Source organism: Poeciliopsis prolifica, unplaced genomic scaffold (genome assembly GCF_027474105.1).
Source record: "Poeciliopsis prolifica strain line A6 unplaced genomic scaffold, Auburn_PproV2 SCAFFOLD021, whole genome shotgun sequence".
Classification (NCBI taxonomy): Eukaryota; Metazoa; Chordata; class Actinopteri; order Cyprinodontiformes; family Poeciliidae; genus Poeciliopsis; species Poeciliopsis prolifica.
In genome coordinates, this window is record NW_026562396.1 from 5,894,572 (window position 1) to 5,911,434 (window position 16,863).

General features: G+C 43.7%; 1 protein-coding gene across 7 annotated transcripts in view; it reads left to right on the forward strand.

Moving 5' to 3' along the window:
- Window positions 1–7,982: 7,982 nt before the first annotated feature.
- LOC129369515 (transducin-like enhancer protein 3-B) overlaps window positions 7,983–16,863 on the forward strand; it is a 28,245-nt gene continuing 19,364 nt past the window's right edge. For all 7 annotated transcript variants that reach the window (XM_055044986.1, XM_055044981.1, XM_055044983.1 and 4 more), the window contains exons 1-5: window positions 7,983–8,431; window positions 8,873–9,127; window positions 9,535–9,635; window positions 9,881–9,944; window positions 11,517–11,561. In XM_055044986.1, the coding sequence (XP_054900961.1) occupies window positions 9,104–9,127; window positions 9,535–9,635; window positions 9,881–9,944; window positions 11,517–11,561 (234 nt within the window). In that variant the 5' untranslated portion in view covers window positions 7,983–8,431; window positions 8,873–9,103. The remainder of the gene's footprint in view (window positions 8,432–8,872; window positions 9,128–9,534; window positions 9,636–9,880; window positions 9,945–11,516; window positions 11,562–16,863) is intronic.

Consider the following 16,863-nt stretch of genomic DNA (forward strand, 5'->3'; position numbering starts at 1 on the left):
TTGTTCCCTTGGAAACCACATTTTGCTCTGGTCCATAATGAACTCGGCTCTTTAGTTTCCTGCTGAGCAGCTGATGAAAGAAAGAAAAAAGATCATTACGTGGAGGAGACATTTAAAATGTCAGTGAGATGTCAGGCTGCTCTCACCTACTCTGTACATCCGTCTTCCTCTTTTTAATAGACAGTTTACATTGTAATAACAAGGCAGCACTTCTCTGCAAACCACTGGTAGCCTACTTATAAACCTGCAATTTGCAGGGCTGCAGTCTAACCTTTGTTTTATCATCTTAAAGTTGCAGCCGGTTCTCCCCCCGGTAAAGATGAGTAAAAAAAAAAACAACAAAAAAAACAACCTTAAAGTAAACACACATTTTTCATTGCAGTAACATAATCTTACACTGAGAAATTTAGAAGAGCCCAGGCTTTAAATGTAGAATATTCATTTAGTTGGGGAGAAATACATGTACAGAAATAATTATTTTCAACAGAATTTCTAGGGGCTCAAGAACAATATTATTTAATTTGTGAATTCATCTATTTGCTGATTTTTCTGTGGAATCTCTCTCCAACCTGTTTGCAGGAAATCTGCCTATTTGTGGTTAACTTTGTAATGCATATCTAAACTATTAGAAAGAAAATGCAGCTTGGGAAGCTGGAAGTAGCGCAAAGCTGGTTGATATTGACAGAACCGCAATTATTTTCCTTGGTGCTGATTGGCTGCACCCTAAGAGCAGAAATAAGGAAGCCCTTTCACATTAGCTTCTGTGGTAGTGCCAAGAAATGTTCCACTCTCTGCATTAATAAATATATTTTCCCCTAAAACTGCCGATTAAAATAGGCAGGTTTAAGTGGTCTGCTGTATTTGTACCCTTAAAAATCTATTTTAAATAAACAAGACTGAAGTATCTTTCTCAAAATATGCTCTTTACTGTTGGACAATGCCTCCTGACCTGCAAGTGAAATTGTTGCAGAACTGGAGAGCTGCAGCAGTCTCCACCGACAGACTGCTGCATCCTTGGTGCACAATTGAACATTATCATAGATCCTTCCTCCCTGCAAACTCAGAATTGCCTTATTTCCGCTGAGCAGTAAGAATGTTGTAAATTATGTGTTGAGGTTTTTATATGCAAATATTCATGCATATATACATTTTCTTACATTTCCACTCAGAGGCTCATTTCTGTGAATCAAAGTAGGCTTTATATTGAATAACTGTACGGTATATATATATATATATTTTCAAATCTCCTATTCGGTACGTTTTTCATATTATTACCCTGACTTTCCAACACTGTGCTGATGGAACACCTGAATTACCCCACTGAGGGACAATAAGGATTATTTCTACTCTAGATTTTTATTTTTTTTTTAAGTTGAACTTCTAATTAGTAATCCATGATCCCTGGAGTATAAATACTACATGTCAGTGAGGCTCCTTTCTTTAGCCACATAGTTCTAAATTTATTAATCTGTGCTTTCAGCAGCCCACCCACATCGTGGCCACTGTCCCAGTTGGGAATAGAGTGAAGGTTGTAATTTTATTGGCTGTGGTCTGCCAGAAAGGTTTATGTACCCGTGCTTCCTTTGGAGGTTAACTTTTGCCTCCTCTTGCTCTGCCGTTAAATCAGTCTGACAGTTAGTGAGAAAAAGATGAAGTATTATCAGTCTCCACCCGAGGCAGCTTCATATAAACTCATCAGAATTTCAAGATTGCATTACAGAAATTCTCCAAAGACCGAGCCGTACGCACCGGGTCTTGTTTGACTGCGAAACCTTAAACCTGGCATTTTCTGGTTTGGAGGTAGCCATCCATCTTGATTTCATCCTTCCCAGACTAAAAGTTCCCTGTTATTATAGCGTTGGAGAGTCACAAAAGAGCCGCCACAACAGAGCCTCTGGTGCTTGTTGTTGTTTAGTGACTGGATTTAGCATGAGAAAACCAAAAAGCAAATGAAACACAGACAAGAAACGGCAGTAAAAGAGCTTTACATTCTTTTTACTTCACCACCAAACCACCACTTTGTTCATTGTAATTCATAGTGGGCCAAGAGTCAGTTTGCCTTTTCACCAGTTAGTCTGCCCAATTTGCACTCATTAACAAACCATTTAGCATACATGTACTGCGTTATTGCAAATCCGGTTAAATATTTCACTGCATTACAAGCATAAATATTCATATAAGTGCTGAAATGTCACATTTATGGTATGTTGTATGTTTTCTACAGATTTTTATCTTGCACTGTGGTTCTGATCCCGAGTTGGGGCAGTCAACTTCTATTTATTTATTTAGATACAGTAGATTATCACCCATAAGCACCCTCTTTTTTGAAGGTATGATTTGCTGGACCACATCTTCCTACAGCAGACTATAAACAACATTGATGGGAAAATTGCGCTCTGTCATCAGTGGTTATGTTGCGCGTGAAATGTCTCCTCGAAGATGCGAAGTGATTCGTGGTCAGAATCAAATGCACCGATGTTTTCAGGCGAAAACAGCAAACGTATGTGGCGGCCAATTGACCAGCATCTCTCATTGTGCCCATAGCAGCGTCACCACACAAAAACCAGCAGCAATTGCCAGATTGTTCCACTTACTCCCGAGGTCGCCACTGACTGGCAAGATGCACGTAGAAGTGCGCCACCACAAAGCATGGTTAAGCCTCGAGTTATTCACCATAAAACCACCTTAGCGCCCGGATGTAAGCAACTCGATTCTCTGGAAATCGAAAGAGTCGGTGTGGCCCGGAGCCAGGGTTTCTCTGGTCAAAACAGAAAGGATTGGTTCTCAGTTAGACACCGGCTCCAACCACAGCTGTGGAAAAGGCTCCCGTATTGGCTGTATGCGTGTGTGTGTGTGTGTGTGGGTGTGTGTGTGTGTGTGTGTGTGTGTGTGTAAAACACTCACTCTCTGTTAAAAGCCAGAGAAGGTCTCTCCAATCGTCATGAGGTCCTCTTTCGCTCTCTGGCTGATGGACAGGATCAGGTCACTCCGTTGACCTTCTTTTCCAGCGGCAGCCACTTGGATGGTAATCACAAAAAATAACACCAGCCCCCTAAAGAGCGTTAGCCTGAGCCGGCCTGGAGACCTGGTCACAATGAGAGCTCTCTAAATGAGCTTATTAATCACAAACGGCACAAGAAGCAAAGCCGATCTGAATTCATTACGGGTCTGTGGAGCGGACTCAATCATTCGGCATCAACAAGGGCGGACGGCAAACACTGACACCTCATGAGCGCCTCATGTCACATTCCAGCGCCATGGAGCACAATAACACTTCATCTGAGCACCATTTACAAAACGCTGCTGTGAAAGTATTCTAATTATGTTTCATATCGAGGTATTAAACTACATGATTATTTTGCATTTAAGGACCAAACTTAAACCAAAAGAACTGGATCTGTTAAAAACATGTCCTTTTTCATTTTGTTTTCACAGTGTATCTTTTCAGCTTTGACCCACACACCAGCCAACAGCACATGCTAATGTAGAGATTACACAAAAAAGGCCTTCACCTTTTTTGATCAGGCACTGCTCATGTCTGTGTTTGTCTCTTTTGATAAGGTCCTTTCATCTTGTTTGCATTGATTAGAGGCTGATGAGTCACAGTGATACTTAAGGGCTCTATTCATGTCTGCTGCCCCTGCGACACACACTGGGCCCATTGTGGCCAGGAATGTCTCCTTTCAAGGCCTGAACTCGCCTGTGAAAGCATGTCAATAATCCCGAGTCAGTGGGCGCTTTAGAACGCCACAGCCGCCGTCCAACTGAACACACCGCAGTGGAAATCCAGCCCCCAGCGCTGCACTCCTCTAATTCAAAGCAACTGGGATGGCTGGAAGTGGCGGCAGTTGAATGGATGAAGTAATTAATCTCATGGATGCTGGAATATAAACAGCCTCACAAAGGTGATGTCACTCTCAAAGGAAGAGAAAAAAACAGCATTAATCAATTTCACCCCTTGCTTACAGCCCACAACGTCCATAACGGGGTCTTCAGGCTGGACTTTTTTTTTAGCAGTGCAGAGACAATTCGTTTTTTTTTTTTACACTCGAGTCCTCCATCAGAGTGACTTTGTTAAGGATTCCTACCCCGCCTGGAAACACTGGGAAAGTCTGGGTCTGATTTAAACATGTTCGATGTCTCCATGAGACATCCATCCACATTTGTTTTTAGCCATTCGTTCGTTCGCTCATCAGTTTGTCTGCTTTTGACATTAGCCATCCATCTACCTATTTTTGATATTATACGTCGGTCCGTCCGTCCGTCCGTCCGTCCGTCCGTCCGTCCATCGAGTGGCAATCCTAGGCTGAGTTTTTTGGCCCCTATTTCTTGTACAAAATGAGAAGAAGAAAGTATAACCAACCGAAACTGTGGTTTGGATTATTTATTTGCACAGAGAAAGTGATATCATAAGCAGATTAAATGTGATTTTACTCTTTAGAGGCCACTAACCCTATTAAAAATATACATCAATCATATTTATTTAATGGCTGCTTTAAGTTGTTGTTGGGGGGGATGAGGGGAGCAGGCAGTGGAGGCCAAAGGAATCCACTGACGAAGCTTCTGCAGAGATGAGAGTGCAAAGAACCAATCATTGCTCTGTAAAGAATTAAAAGCACCTCTGCAAATAGCCTCAATATTTGTGCAGCGCCTCGGAGTGGGAGTTTCACAGCGTCTGGGTTTCCAGTGCAAATAAACAGTGCAGAGGTCTAGCAGGGCGGAGCGGCCCCACTTCTCCCAGCGGTGAAGCCCACTTCTTTGTTGTTGCTTAATCTAGGCCACTCTCTATTGAGTGGGATGAAAAGTGAATCTTTGTGTGTGTGTGTGTGTGTGTGTGTGTTTGCATTCGAGTGAATACATGCGTGTGTTTGTGTGTGCGTGTGACGCATCCATGACCGGCGACGTGTCAGATGAAGCCGTGCGATAATGTCTGTTTGTATGCGGTTCTTGAATCAGAGGCTCGGGCCTGTGGAGACCGTCGCTGTGTTTGCCAGTTCCCAGATAACCCACATCCTTACACAGGGCCTACACATACCGATCCCAGGAAGCTCAGCGCGGAGCAAACTGTCAAATATCTGCGCCACTGACCAACAGCTCCACTTGAATCAACACTACAAGCCCACTTGACTACAGATATGATGAATGGACGATGATGTTGGAAATGGAGCGGCTCTCCTTCCTCTGCCCACCGAGGAACCGATCTTATGAATATGTGTCCCGTGTTTGTGTGTTAATGCTCCTCTTGAGTGGTGCGTGCAATAATGCCTTTCACGCTGATTCTGTTGAAATAGAGAGTAGTGTAAAAGTAAAGGAGAAGTAAACCTCCTGCACCCTTTTATTCATTAGTGGGACTCCAATCTGCAGCCTCGTTTTTGAAAACTGGACTTAACTCTCTTTTGTTTTTTGTCTTTTTTTGCATGCTATGTCTTGCACATAGTTGTGAAGATTTGCATGCGCACCCCAAACTAAAATCCCATTTGGATCCACCAATGGGACGAGCTCAAATGTACGACGAGATTCAGTTTACTTTCAAATTAAAGCGAAATGATTCGTCCTTGCAAAAGTGACAACGGAAACCGTCAGCAAATACAAAAGAATAAGCTCATCTGAGAAGTGGGTTCTGAGCATGACACAGGCTTCCTCAAACCATCTCGCCGTCATTTTGCAAGAGAAGTGAGCTGAAAAGTTGAAATTGTGCAAATGGTTGGGAAAAAACGTTGAGCAATGCGGTTATATTGGATTTTAGTGCCACTGCTCATTTCAGGAACTGGAAAGAAGAAGAAGAAAAAAAAAAAACTGCGGTCTAACACCATTAACTCCTTTAGCGCACACAGTCACACTTGGCTAGTTAATCACTTTAAGGGTGCTAGTAGAGAAAAAAGAGCCTATGAAGCAGGTGGATATCTTTTAATCGACGGAGAAATTGAAACCGTTGACTAAATTACAGCAGGAAATGTGATTAGTGGAACCTTGTTAACAAGCTGAGTGCTGTAGCCTCACCTAGTCCTGCCATGTATTGCCAAATACACCCATAACACAGAATAACACAACAAAATTGCACTGATTCTGACATTTTCATTCAGACATCATGTCCTCCGAGGAAACTTGCGTGTTCAAAAGCAGACTTGAGTTTTATCTCCTCCAAGTGTCTGTTGCCTCTTACACTCTGTGATTACGACTGCTACTGGAACAATTAATCACTTGCAGAAGTTTTATGTGAAGCCCTTCCTTAAAGTCTCCCAGCCAGTGTGTCACCCTGCGACATGCCCTCAGTGCATGAGTTATTACCCCAACTGGTGTCGCCACATCTGCAGGAGGGATCCATTTGTTGCTAGGCAGCAGCCGAAGCACGCAGCGTGCTAGCTGCAGCTCAAATGCAGCACTTTGTGCACTTCATTGTGCTTCATAAAAATGATGAAGTATCACAAAGCGGTGTTTTGGTCTGGGGAGAACAAAATGTTCCAAAGTGAATCCAATTGCGTTGTTTTATTTATTTATTTATTTTTATTAGCATCTTGATTTTCGCTGTATGATATTTGAGTTATTTTGCACAATCCTCTAATCTGTAGCTTGAGTGGAGGCGATGTTTCACTTGCAAAACATATTCTTAAGAGGTGTGCATTCGTGTCAGATAGAACAATCAACGCGTCTTCCACCAGATTAACTTCCAACATTTAGCAACAGCCTTTATGAACCAGTGGAAACCACAAATGTCGTGAAGGCGAACAGAAATCCAGTGCTTAAATCAAAATATGAGGGGCCTAAATGGACTCCTAGACAAACAAACAAATGTAGTTTTAAAGGAAATTGAGGGCAGAAACAGATGAGCGAAAGGAGCCAATGTTTGAGTGAGGTAAAAGCTTTGTTTTGCAGCAAATGTTTTCATGGGGGGTGGGGATGAGGAGGGGGGATTGAAGAGTGGTGGGGAGATATGGGGGGGGGAATCAAACTGATATTTAAGCCCCTACTAGCTTTTTTTTTTTTCCTGCTTTTGTTTTATGCAGGGCTCTTTTTACCACATGGTAGTGACAGATTGTTTGAGCTGAAAGGAAAAGCCATTCGAAGCTAATTAAGCAGCCATTCCAGGCACTGTTCGCAGGCAGGAGGGAGAGTAGCACAGGCATTTGTCAGCGCGGTACCCAACGTGGGTTTAATTGACAACGGGGACTCATGACTGACAGCGCCTCCAGCACTCAGCCAATCGTGAGCGGCGCAGGAAGACAGCTGGGTCCCCATTGGACAGAGAGCGCGGCAAGGCGGCGTCGGAGGCCCCCACGTGGGGTGTTGCAGAGTGAGCGGCGCGTGATAGGCGGAGGCACGGAGGTGTTGTAGTCTTCCTATTGATGGTGATAGGAAAGCTTGTACACGCTTAAGGTCTCGTTAGAAATAAGTCGATCAATTCAAGTCACTCAAAGGGCGCTCTGCTGTAGATAGAGCGTCTTTATTTTTTTATATTCTCCGAATTTAATGTTTTAATACATGCGTGTGCTTTATTGTTGCTTTTGGTTTGATAGCCAAGCGAGCGTGTTTTGTTTTTCTTTGCATATCTGTCTCTTTCTTGTAAAAGTGTCACCTTCACGTTGCAATACTAATATTTATTTTAGGGTGACGTTGCTTTAATTTATACATGTTCACCTGCCATTTAATTTGCTTAAATAAGCACACCTCTTGGGGTGACGTTCACACCACAGACGTCCTTGGGTGACCAGAGTTTAATAGATGTAGACGGCATTTGCTCTGCTTCGCTGAAATGGACGAACATATAAATTATTACCTTTGTTTTGAACAAGTTGTTGAACGCTCAGAATGTCACTTCACATCCAAAATGGCGACCGCGGTGAGGTCACCGCGTTCGTCCAATGAGGACCTCTGTTTTCGTCCATCCCCACGTGGGGACGCCGCTCAGTGATTCGTTGCTCGCGCTGAGCTCCGTCGAGGAGCCTGATTGGTCGGCGCGCGGCTCTCTCTCAGCAGTGAGGTCCTCGTGTCAGTGCACAGTCTGTGTGTGGTACAGCGCGCGGCGGAGGAACTGGGTACCCAACGGCTGGCTGGCGGTGAATTTCACAACGCTCGATATTTTAACACAAAATAACCGGTTCAGTCGACAGTTCATACTATCAGGAGCTACCGGAGAAGCGGAGGACTGCTGCGGGATCTAACTTAGTCTGTTTTTGAAGTTGTCTGCGGTCGAGGACTCGTCCAGCGACCGACCGACAGACCGGGCGGACGGACGGACGGTCTGTCTCCGCCTCGGAATCGCCGGGCTTTAACGGACTCTCAACGGGCCGAGCGAGACGAAGCCCAACGAACACGGGGACGACGTGTTTTGCTCTTCAAGTCGTCAGTGGCGGTGGGACGTCGACGCTATTCCGCAGCGTGTGGATACTATTTCTTACCTGTGCAGAGGAGGGAGGAATCAGTCGAGACAAAGGTAAAAAAAAAAGGGCTTCACGGAGAGAGACGCTAACGAGGCGAGTGGCGGTGCGGACTTCTTGTTTTCTGATCACCTCGGACAGCCGGAACACCGTAGATTCTCTCTCTGATTGTGAAGGAGAACTCAGTGCATTTATAAGAAAAGCGAAGCATCGTGTCCCTGCGGGCGAATTCAAAACTAAAACTTTGGGATTTATTCTTACGCTTGGGGAATTCGTCCCATTTTTTTTTTTTTGCACACTCAACGCGCTGGTAAAGAATCTGTCAGATCTCGGGCAATGTTTTCCAAATCGCCCCCGAAGGAGCGACTTTATTTCCATTGTTGTTGTTATTTTTACGTAACCGACTCCGCGGTTGGGTCACTCAGGTGAAATTGGTGTCGCTTTGTGTTGTGTTTTGTTTGCGTGATCCATTCAGGCCCGTTTTTCTGTTTGCTCAGGTCCGAAGCCAGGCTGAGGAGGAGGTGACACATCCACCGGGCTGAAAGTGCGCCTGGCAGCCCCGAAAAAAAAAGAAGAAAAAAAAGGCTTTGCTTTGTCCGCCGCCATCCTGCGTTTACAGGGGAGGGGGTGGCGGTGATTTACCGCACCTTCTCTGGGATTTACGACCAAAAAAAAAAGAAGGTGGGGGGGAGAAAAACACATCGATTCCCTTGTGTAAAAGGCTCGACATGTATCCACAAGGCCGGCATCCGGTGAGTAGCTGTCTTTGTCACTGTTTGTGCAATGATGCAGATAAAGCACCCTTTAAAAACGAATAGCTTAATTACCTGAGAATTGAGCTGTTGCTATTTATGACTTGAGTTGGTGCCAAGGTGTGCTGCACCTTGTGTATGGTTTAAATAGTTGTGCAATGGCAAAAAAAAACGACAAAAAGCCATTTATTCAGTAGGTAGTTCTTTGTGGATGGACTAAGTTGGTGACTTATTGGTAGATCAGGGATGACGGCAGCCTTCTTTCTGTTCTGCTTCTTGAGGCTCAGCAGACGTGTAAAAAGCCACGAAGAGATAAAGAACTGGGTTCAGCGAGAAAAAGCAGGAGGTGGTGGCAGGAAAGTTATCTGCTGATGATGTTCACACCTGCGGTGTTTCCACTCTTTCAGGCACCTCACCAACCAGGGCAGCCTGGCTTCAAGTTCACGGTGGCAGAGTCCTGCGATAGGATCAAAGACGAATTTCAGTTCCTGCAGGCCCAGTACCACAGGTAATGACTAACTGACTGTAAACAGCTTTGGCTTCCTGGAAACAATAGGAAGAGGAAGCTGCTACTGGTCGCTCCTTTATTGTAGCCTCATGCACCCCAGGCCGACACACACGGCGTATAAAATCTAAACTGCTTTCTCGCGTTTACTGTAAACAGTTGTCGGTGTTTGCTTTTCTGATGGCTCTCTGTTCGGATCATGTTCAGTAAACACCTTCTCTCCTTTTGTTTTCCTTTCTTCCTGCAAGTCTCAAAGTGGAGTACGATAAACTTGCCAACGAAAAGACTGAAATGCAGCGCCACTATGTCATGGTAAGTGCAATAATTGTAAGCCATGAATCTGATTTAATGCCGTACCCTCCCATTTGCCTCAGGTGAAAAGTCACAGGTGGTGCAACCTAGTTGTTTTTCCAAGATCTTGCTAGATTGTTGACTCACGCTTGTTTTCATTGGACGAGGAGGAGCAGGATGGGGGTTAAGGGCCCGTTGAAATTCTAGACAGGGTCAAATGTCCAGCTATTGATCTTAGGGTGTGATGACCCCGTCCCATCTGTGTCTCTGGTTTCCTCTTTGAGGGCCTCCAGTCCCCCCCCCTCCCACTTCACCCTAACACACCTAACAGAATCCAAAGGAAGTTAATGGCTCCTCTGCTGGCTTTGTGCATGAATCAGTGGGTTTCCTGTGTGTGTCTTATTGTTTTATTTTAGTAACCTCCTCAGAGTGAAACAAGTGTCACAACCACAGCTTTCTCAGACAGGGGAAGAGTGTGAGTCTGCTCAGACTTGCTGCCAACATGCTTCCTGTTTGATCAGATGTCAAGTGGACAGCTCTAAGTACATGTGTTAGAACAACAAGTGCCCCAAGTGAGCACCTTTGATCGGCTTTTGTTACCCCCCCTCTGGTGAAACTCCCAAAGAACATTCATTTTCATAAAAATTTCTAACCCAAGAATTGTTTTTCATGCATAGTCTCTCAGATCGATTTAGGAAAATTTTAAGTTGGTCAACAGCTGGGCCTAATAATATTAGCTGCAATTTGTCCAGGATTCAGTTTAATTAGACGTTTTCCTGCTGTTCAGTGTAAAACAGTGAACGAAACATGGTGGGATATTACTGCCTGTGTTAAAAGATTATTAGTATTTCAAATCATAAATGCTTGCAACTGCTTTTAAGACCAGATTTAATGTAAAAGTACACTCAGATAGTTTGTACTACACTCAGTTCAGAGTTCATCAAATCGGGACAAAAACAGATGGTTTTGTAAACATGACCCAACTCAAAGGTTCTTGCCAACACAAGCTTCATTGAGCGTCCACAGAGCAATCAGTCTCCCTTCTGGTGTATCCAAATAAAATTATTGTTTGTGTTAAAGAACTAATGACAGACAAGGTGTCGATTTCACTTTCTTGAATCTCCTTTTTGTTATGATAAGGTGTTATCATCAGCTATAAATCTTTGGTAAACAACTACACTTTAGTTTGAATCTGGTTAGTTTGGCTTTTGACCATCACAGAAAGTGTGTTTTTGTTTTCTGGTCAGGTCTTTGAGGTCATAGGTTGGGGTTGTGTTTAGAGACAACCTGTCACTCAGACGAAACCAGTCCTGTGTTACTGCTGCAGTGAAAAGTACACAAATATTGTTGACTGTTTTGGTCAAAGTTGTTCTGCTTTTTTCACTCCTTTCCATTACTGAGTGAACAGTTAAAATAAAAATACCTTAGTCTTTCATTTTCTCATTACGGGGTCAAAACAAATGACCTAGAATCACTTGTGTTAAACCTGCTAGGGTTTAACACAAGGGTATTTGAGGATAAATGCCTGCCTTTGAGTCTGTATTTTTGAAGTGAAAAGTTTGAAGTTTAATGTTTTGTCTCTTTATTTTTCAGTACTATGAGATGTCCTACGGACTCAACATTGAGATGCACAAACAGGTATGTGGCCACATCAGATATGGTCTATGTACATCCAAAACACTTGTGTTTTTGTTTTTTCCTCCCCTAGTGTTTGAAGAGTATAAACATGTGCATGCATGCATATCTGACCTTAGTTCCTGCCCTCATCCCTAAATGCTTTTCAGAGGCGTACCCATACAGGCTTCCTGTTGTAGAAATGCTGACAGGTTAAACAACATTAAGGGCACGCTCTCTGATGAGGCGGTTGATGAGATTAAAGTATCTGGCAGACAAACTGGCGATGTATGCTTTTGAGTGGTTTGTCTTGAGCTACTGGGGTTTTTTTTCTACCAGCAGATGTTTGAATTTCCATGGCTAAGGAATTTAAAAGCTCATCTACTCAGCGGACACGCTGCTATCGCCCCATAGATGTACTGGAAGAATATCCAGTTTGTTTCACACCACCTAAGGAGTCTTTTCGGTAGAAGAAAAGTCGTTTCTGTGTTTCACAACCATCTTGTTAGTTTGTTTCTGTCGTGTTTCACACGTCGAAGGAAGCAGCAGTAACTTCAGTGGTGCTTTACAGAAATGCGTGAACAATAGAATGTAATGGTAACTCATTTGGATGGCTTGCTGAAATTCATTATTCACAATCCTCTACCTGAAACTGCCCTGGAGCTCCCAGGAGTTGAGGCACCACACTCAACGACTTTGGTTTATAGCTCAGTGATGTCTCACCAGAAATGTTTAGCATGTAATGCCAGCATCAGGCTCCAACAAATGGATCAGAGACAGTTGTTGATTCAAGTTAAGGATTGTAAGAGTTTGTCAAAAGAGGACAAAAAAAACAAATTTGTGCCATAAATAATACAAAGGCTCATCATGTGAAGAGACCTGAGTCAACTCTTATGAAGGAAATGCCAAGATACTTGAAAGACCCTGGAAAAAGAATCAAATGAACCGCTGAATGGACTTTTTCTTTCTGCAGGAATACCTTAGAGAAATGAGAAGCTTGATAGATGGTGACTTGGTTTGACTTTTGGACTTTTTATGTAAAGTGATTAATGTGTCAACATGAAGTTAGCTTTGCCTGGCTTCTGGTGAATTTTTATTTTTGTAAGCCTTGGCTTAAATTATTTGGGTTACAGCCCTGTGGAAACTGTGGACAAGCAAAAAATTGCATCATATGTTTATCTTTCCCACACTGCCCCCTCATGCATTCATTCACATAAATGTGCCCACATACTCGCTGTTTTCCAAGCATTCGGTTTGCGAATACTGAATACTGAATACTTATTGTAGTAGATGTTTTCATGATAGCAGTGAGTAATCAGCTTATATTAAGGCAACATAATCAGTAATACCAGTGGTTTTTCTCTGCCCAGTGGTCATAAGATGTAAGAAAAAAAAAGAGTAAAAAAAGATCAGTAGTGACATAATCATTCTGTACCTCATAACTTAAAACAGACATACAGATATCACTCCAGTAACAAACGACTTCATGACATGTTGAAGAGGTAAATTCAACCAATTGATTCAGATGTGTTGAAGCAGGGATGCATCTAAAAGTTTAAGGACAGTATTTCTGGAGGACTGGAGTTGAAGACCTCCTTACTCAACCTTATATATATTTTTTTAGTTTAAGCATCTACAACAGACGGTGGCGTTGTGTCGTCCAACTCGTAGAAGTGAAGCATTTAAGGCTCAAGTGGTGTGTTATGTCAATGGAAGATGTAAACAGGGGATTTAAAACTCAGTTCATGGCTGTTGTTGAGGATGAGATTAAAAGTATAAACAAACAAAAGTATGTTGGATGTAGTGGAATAGATGAACTTGTGAGTTTGTGAGGATTATCAACCTCATCTCTCCTGTTGGCACCAAAAATAAAGGTTTCTCACCTAGAGAATGTGAGAAGATGACATGTAAAAGCTAAAGACTTATAGGTTCTTCATTGTGCTACAAAATGTGCCTGGAAAACACATACTACTTCCCCTTTTTAAACTTTTTATTGCTTCCTCAGATCCATTATTTTTTTTTGTCTCCCCGTTTGTACCGTCGTATTTTTTTCCACCGCCTCTCCCACCACCGCAGCAAGGGGACGTGAAAGATGGCCCCCGTGTCATTAGCCACACAATATGATGTACGAGAGTGGCAGTACATGAGAGAGGCGGGGGGCGAGATGAAGAATGGTGGGGTGGAGGCCTCGTGGCCGTGAGATCCAGAAGGTTAATGGCATCGGCGGGAGGGGAGCCCGGTTGGAGGAGCAGCATGCTGCTTCGTTCATGCACGTTAGTTGGCGCGCGCTATGCTAACTAGATGCGTTTTTTGATCATCAAGGCAGCCAAGCCTGCCAGCCCCTGCCCCTTTCTGGGCTTTTTATCAGCGGTAAAGCAGGTAGGAGTGATACGCGGCCCAAACGAGTGGGAAGAAAGCGTGGATGTAATCTGGAGCCTAGGCGTTCCGGGGTAAATGGGTTAATCGACTTGTCCTGTGCATCTCCTTTGTTTGTCAATAAGCCCAGCGGAGAGCTCTCTGAATAATTTATTGCTCCTGCCACCCTCCTTCCCTTTTCTTTCTCCCTTCCCTGCTGAACAAGTGTTTGTGATGACATCAGCGAGAGGTAAACAGACGGCCCCTCGCCGTCGCCGTTGTTCATACGAACGGCTGCAGGCTGGATTATTGGAAGCAGGCGGGCGTGTTACTTTGCTTGCGTTGAAGATTTATTGTAGTGTGAAAAAAAAACAAACACACATTATAAATTCACTTTGTTGTTACCCCAACAATTCTGGACTGAAAAGGAACTCATGCATTAACACAGACACACACATATCTATAAATATCCCAACATAGAAACACTGTTTGTGTCTACTTACACAAACATACAGTAATTGAGGTTCCAGCACACTGTTTCCCCTCTATGCTGCTGCTGAGCAGAGCGGTTGTCATGAAAGGGAAGGTGTGTGTGCGTGTGTGTGTGTGGCTGCGGCTGCCGGGAGGTAATTTGTTTTGACAGTGTCTCTTATGATGGCAAAAAGTGCAGGGTGGAGGTAATCACCCTTGCTTGCTGTCAATAAGTGATTTTAATTAGCGCAGCTCATTAGGCTGCCTCAGCAACATGCCCTGCTGACTGTGGTGGAGGTGTGTGTGTGAGTGGGGTGGAGGGGTGTCGGGGGTTGCTTTGTTTTCAACTCCCTCAGCTCTCTGTCTGGCTGGATGTTTATCTCTTTCATGCCTCCTTATGTTTTAAGCTTAGCTTTTTGCCTGTTCATTCCAATTAGAGCTAGGATTAAATGGAATCATAGGGATTCAAAGTGAACTTATAGCATTTTTATAGATATACCGATTATCCGATTCGTCACTTGTTGAACGATCTGAGGTGGTGGTGGTGGGGGTGGGAGAAAGTGTTATCGGGTCTGTTTCCTGGAGAAAGGAGGAACGGGGAGGAAGGAGAAACGGAGCTTGTGCAAATGAATAATTTATAGGGGATTCCTGGAATTGTTTGCCAAGGTGATGATGGTCGATCTGTCTCAAAGCCAAAACAAACTGAGTAGGAGAACACACACACACCCACGCTCAGGGGAGTTTGATGAGGTTACTCGAGGCTGTGAGACGTGCTTTATTTTGATAGGAAGGCTGAAGAAGTTGGTGAAGGAGTGTTGCACTATTATTGTTTGGGGTGTATGTTTCCGAACTGGCTGGAGTTAGGATTCAAACAGAGGAATGTTATCTGTCACAGATGCTCTGCTTCCATAGGTTTCCCTGCAGAAATGTTGTTTCTTTCTCTGCATATTGGCTCTAACTAAATTGTCACGCACATTCAAAATGTTCCTCATGCATTCGAAATGAACAAGGTACCTCTAAGTGGCTCTTTCTTCCTCTTGCCCTGGCTGAGAAGATAATTCCCAAACAGCCATCTCTGCCTCCTCATCATATGCCACTTGTTTTCCTCGCCAATTGAATCCTCGTCAGAGACTCGGCTCTCGACTCTGGGGGCTAATGCCTGGAGCGACAAACAGCCAAACGGCTTTCAACGCGCAATTGACAGAGGGATGCGGTGGAGAGAGCGGGCCTCTCCAAGCTCTGGTGCTCCTAGACAACGCTGAGTACCTGTAATTGTGGAGCTGCAGAGAAAAGCTTCAGCTGGCTCAAAGGCCTCTGTTTCCAGCGGCTTAAAGTGACTATAAACCTGTCTCTGCTGCTGAAAGCTCTGTGGAAAAATGGTTACTTCAAAAAGAAAAAAATGAAGTGGTCCTGTTTTGGCTTCTGTAAGCCCACAGCGGGTGTTTTCTGCATGTTCATGTTTAGCTGTCAGGACTCTGTTCAAACACACTTGTCCTCATTACCCTCACTGGGTGGGTGAACAGAGGAATGAAATCGGGAAAGGACGGAGAAAATAGTTCAACTAAGTGCATTTCTATTTATTTTTACTTTAAAGCCACATATAGAGGTGGGCATAATGGACTTGGGATCTTGTTATGATATTTTATTGAACTACTATGGTCATCTTGAAGATTACAATAAAAAAAATATATATATTTTTGAGTAACTGTATGTTTGTGACTGCATGGGACAGCAATCATAGTGCCACAAACAAATATTATTCCTGAAAAATATTCCCATTTGAAGTAGGCTTTTCCACTTGTCCACTTAAAGTGTGATTTGTATCACTAAACTTTTCACAGTAACTGCATTTTATCATAATTTCAAAGTCATTGATATATACTGATACAGAACAAACAATGGACAAAATAACAAATATGACATTTCCTATTATACTGCCGGCTTGCTTTTGTTTTTACCATCAGTGAGTGAAATCTTATTGATGAGTCAAAATTCTTACCACTCTGATCCCCAGATGAGTTTTGGGCTGAAGTCAACAATGGGGGTCAAAAGTTTTCAGAACATCTAACTACAAAGAAGCAGTTTTTTTTTTTTTCCACGTTACTCCAGCTCTTTACTGTGCCACACCACCCGATAATAAATTCAACCATAAACCACGGAGTGCAGCGCCTGAATGCCACAGATTTTTCTGGCCTCAAACGGTGGCCCTGAAGTGGCGATTGGCTGCGAGCAAATGGATGCCTTTGTGCGTAATGCAGTTGCGTTAATAGCCGAGTGCATCAGCATACAGCTGTTTCTACAAGCCCTGTGCTGCTCCCCCTGCAGCCATTTCCAGGCAAGTGGCGTAACACTGAAACACATTCACCCTGCCAGTGTCATTGTGTACGCCCCCCCCCAACCCCCCAGTAATGATGATGCTTTATGAGTCTCCAAAGAGTCCCCCACCCTTCCTCCATGTCAGCTCGCCATCCGCCCGCCCCCCACACCTTCTCCTCTGCCG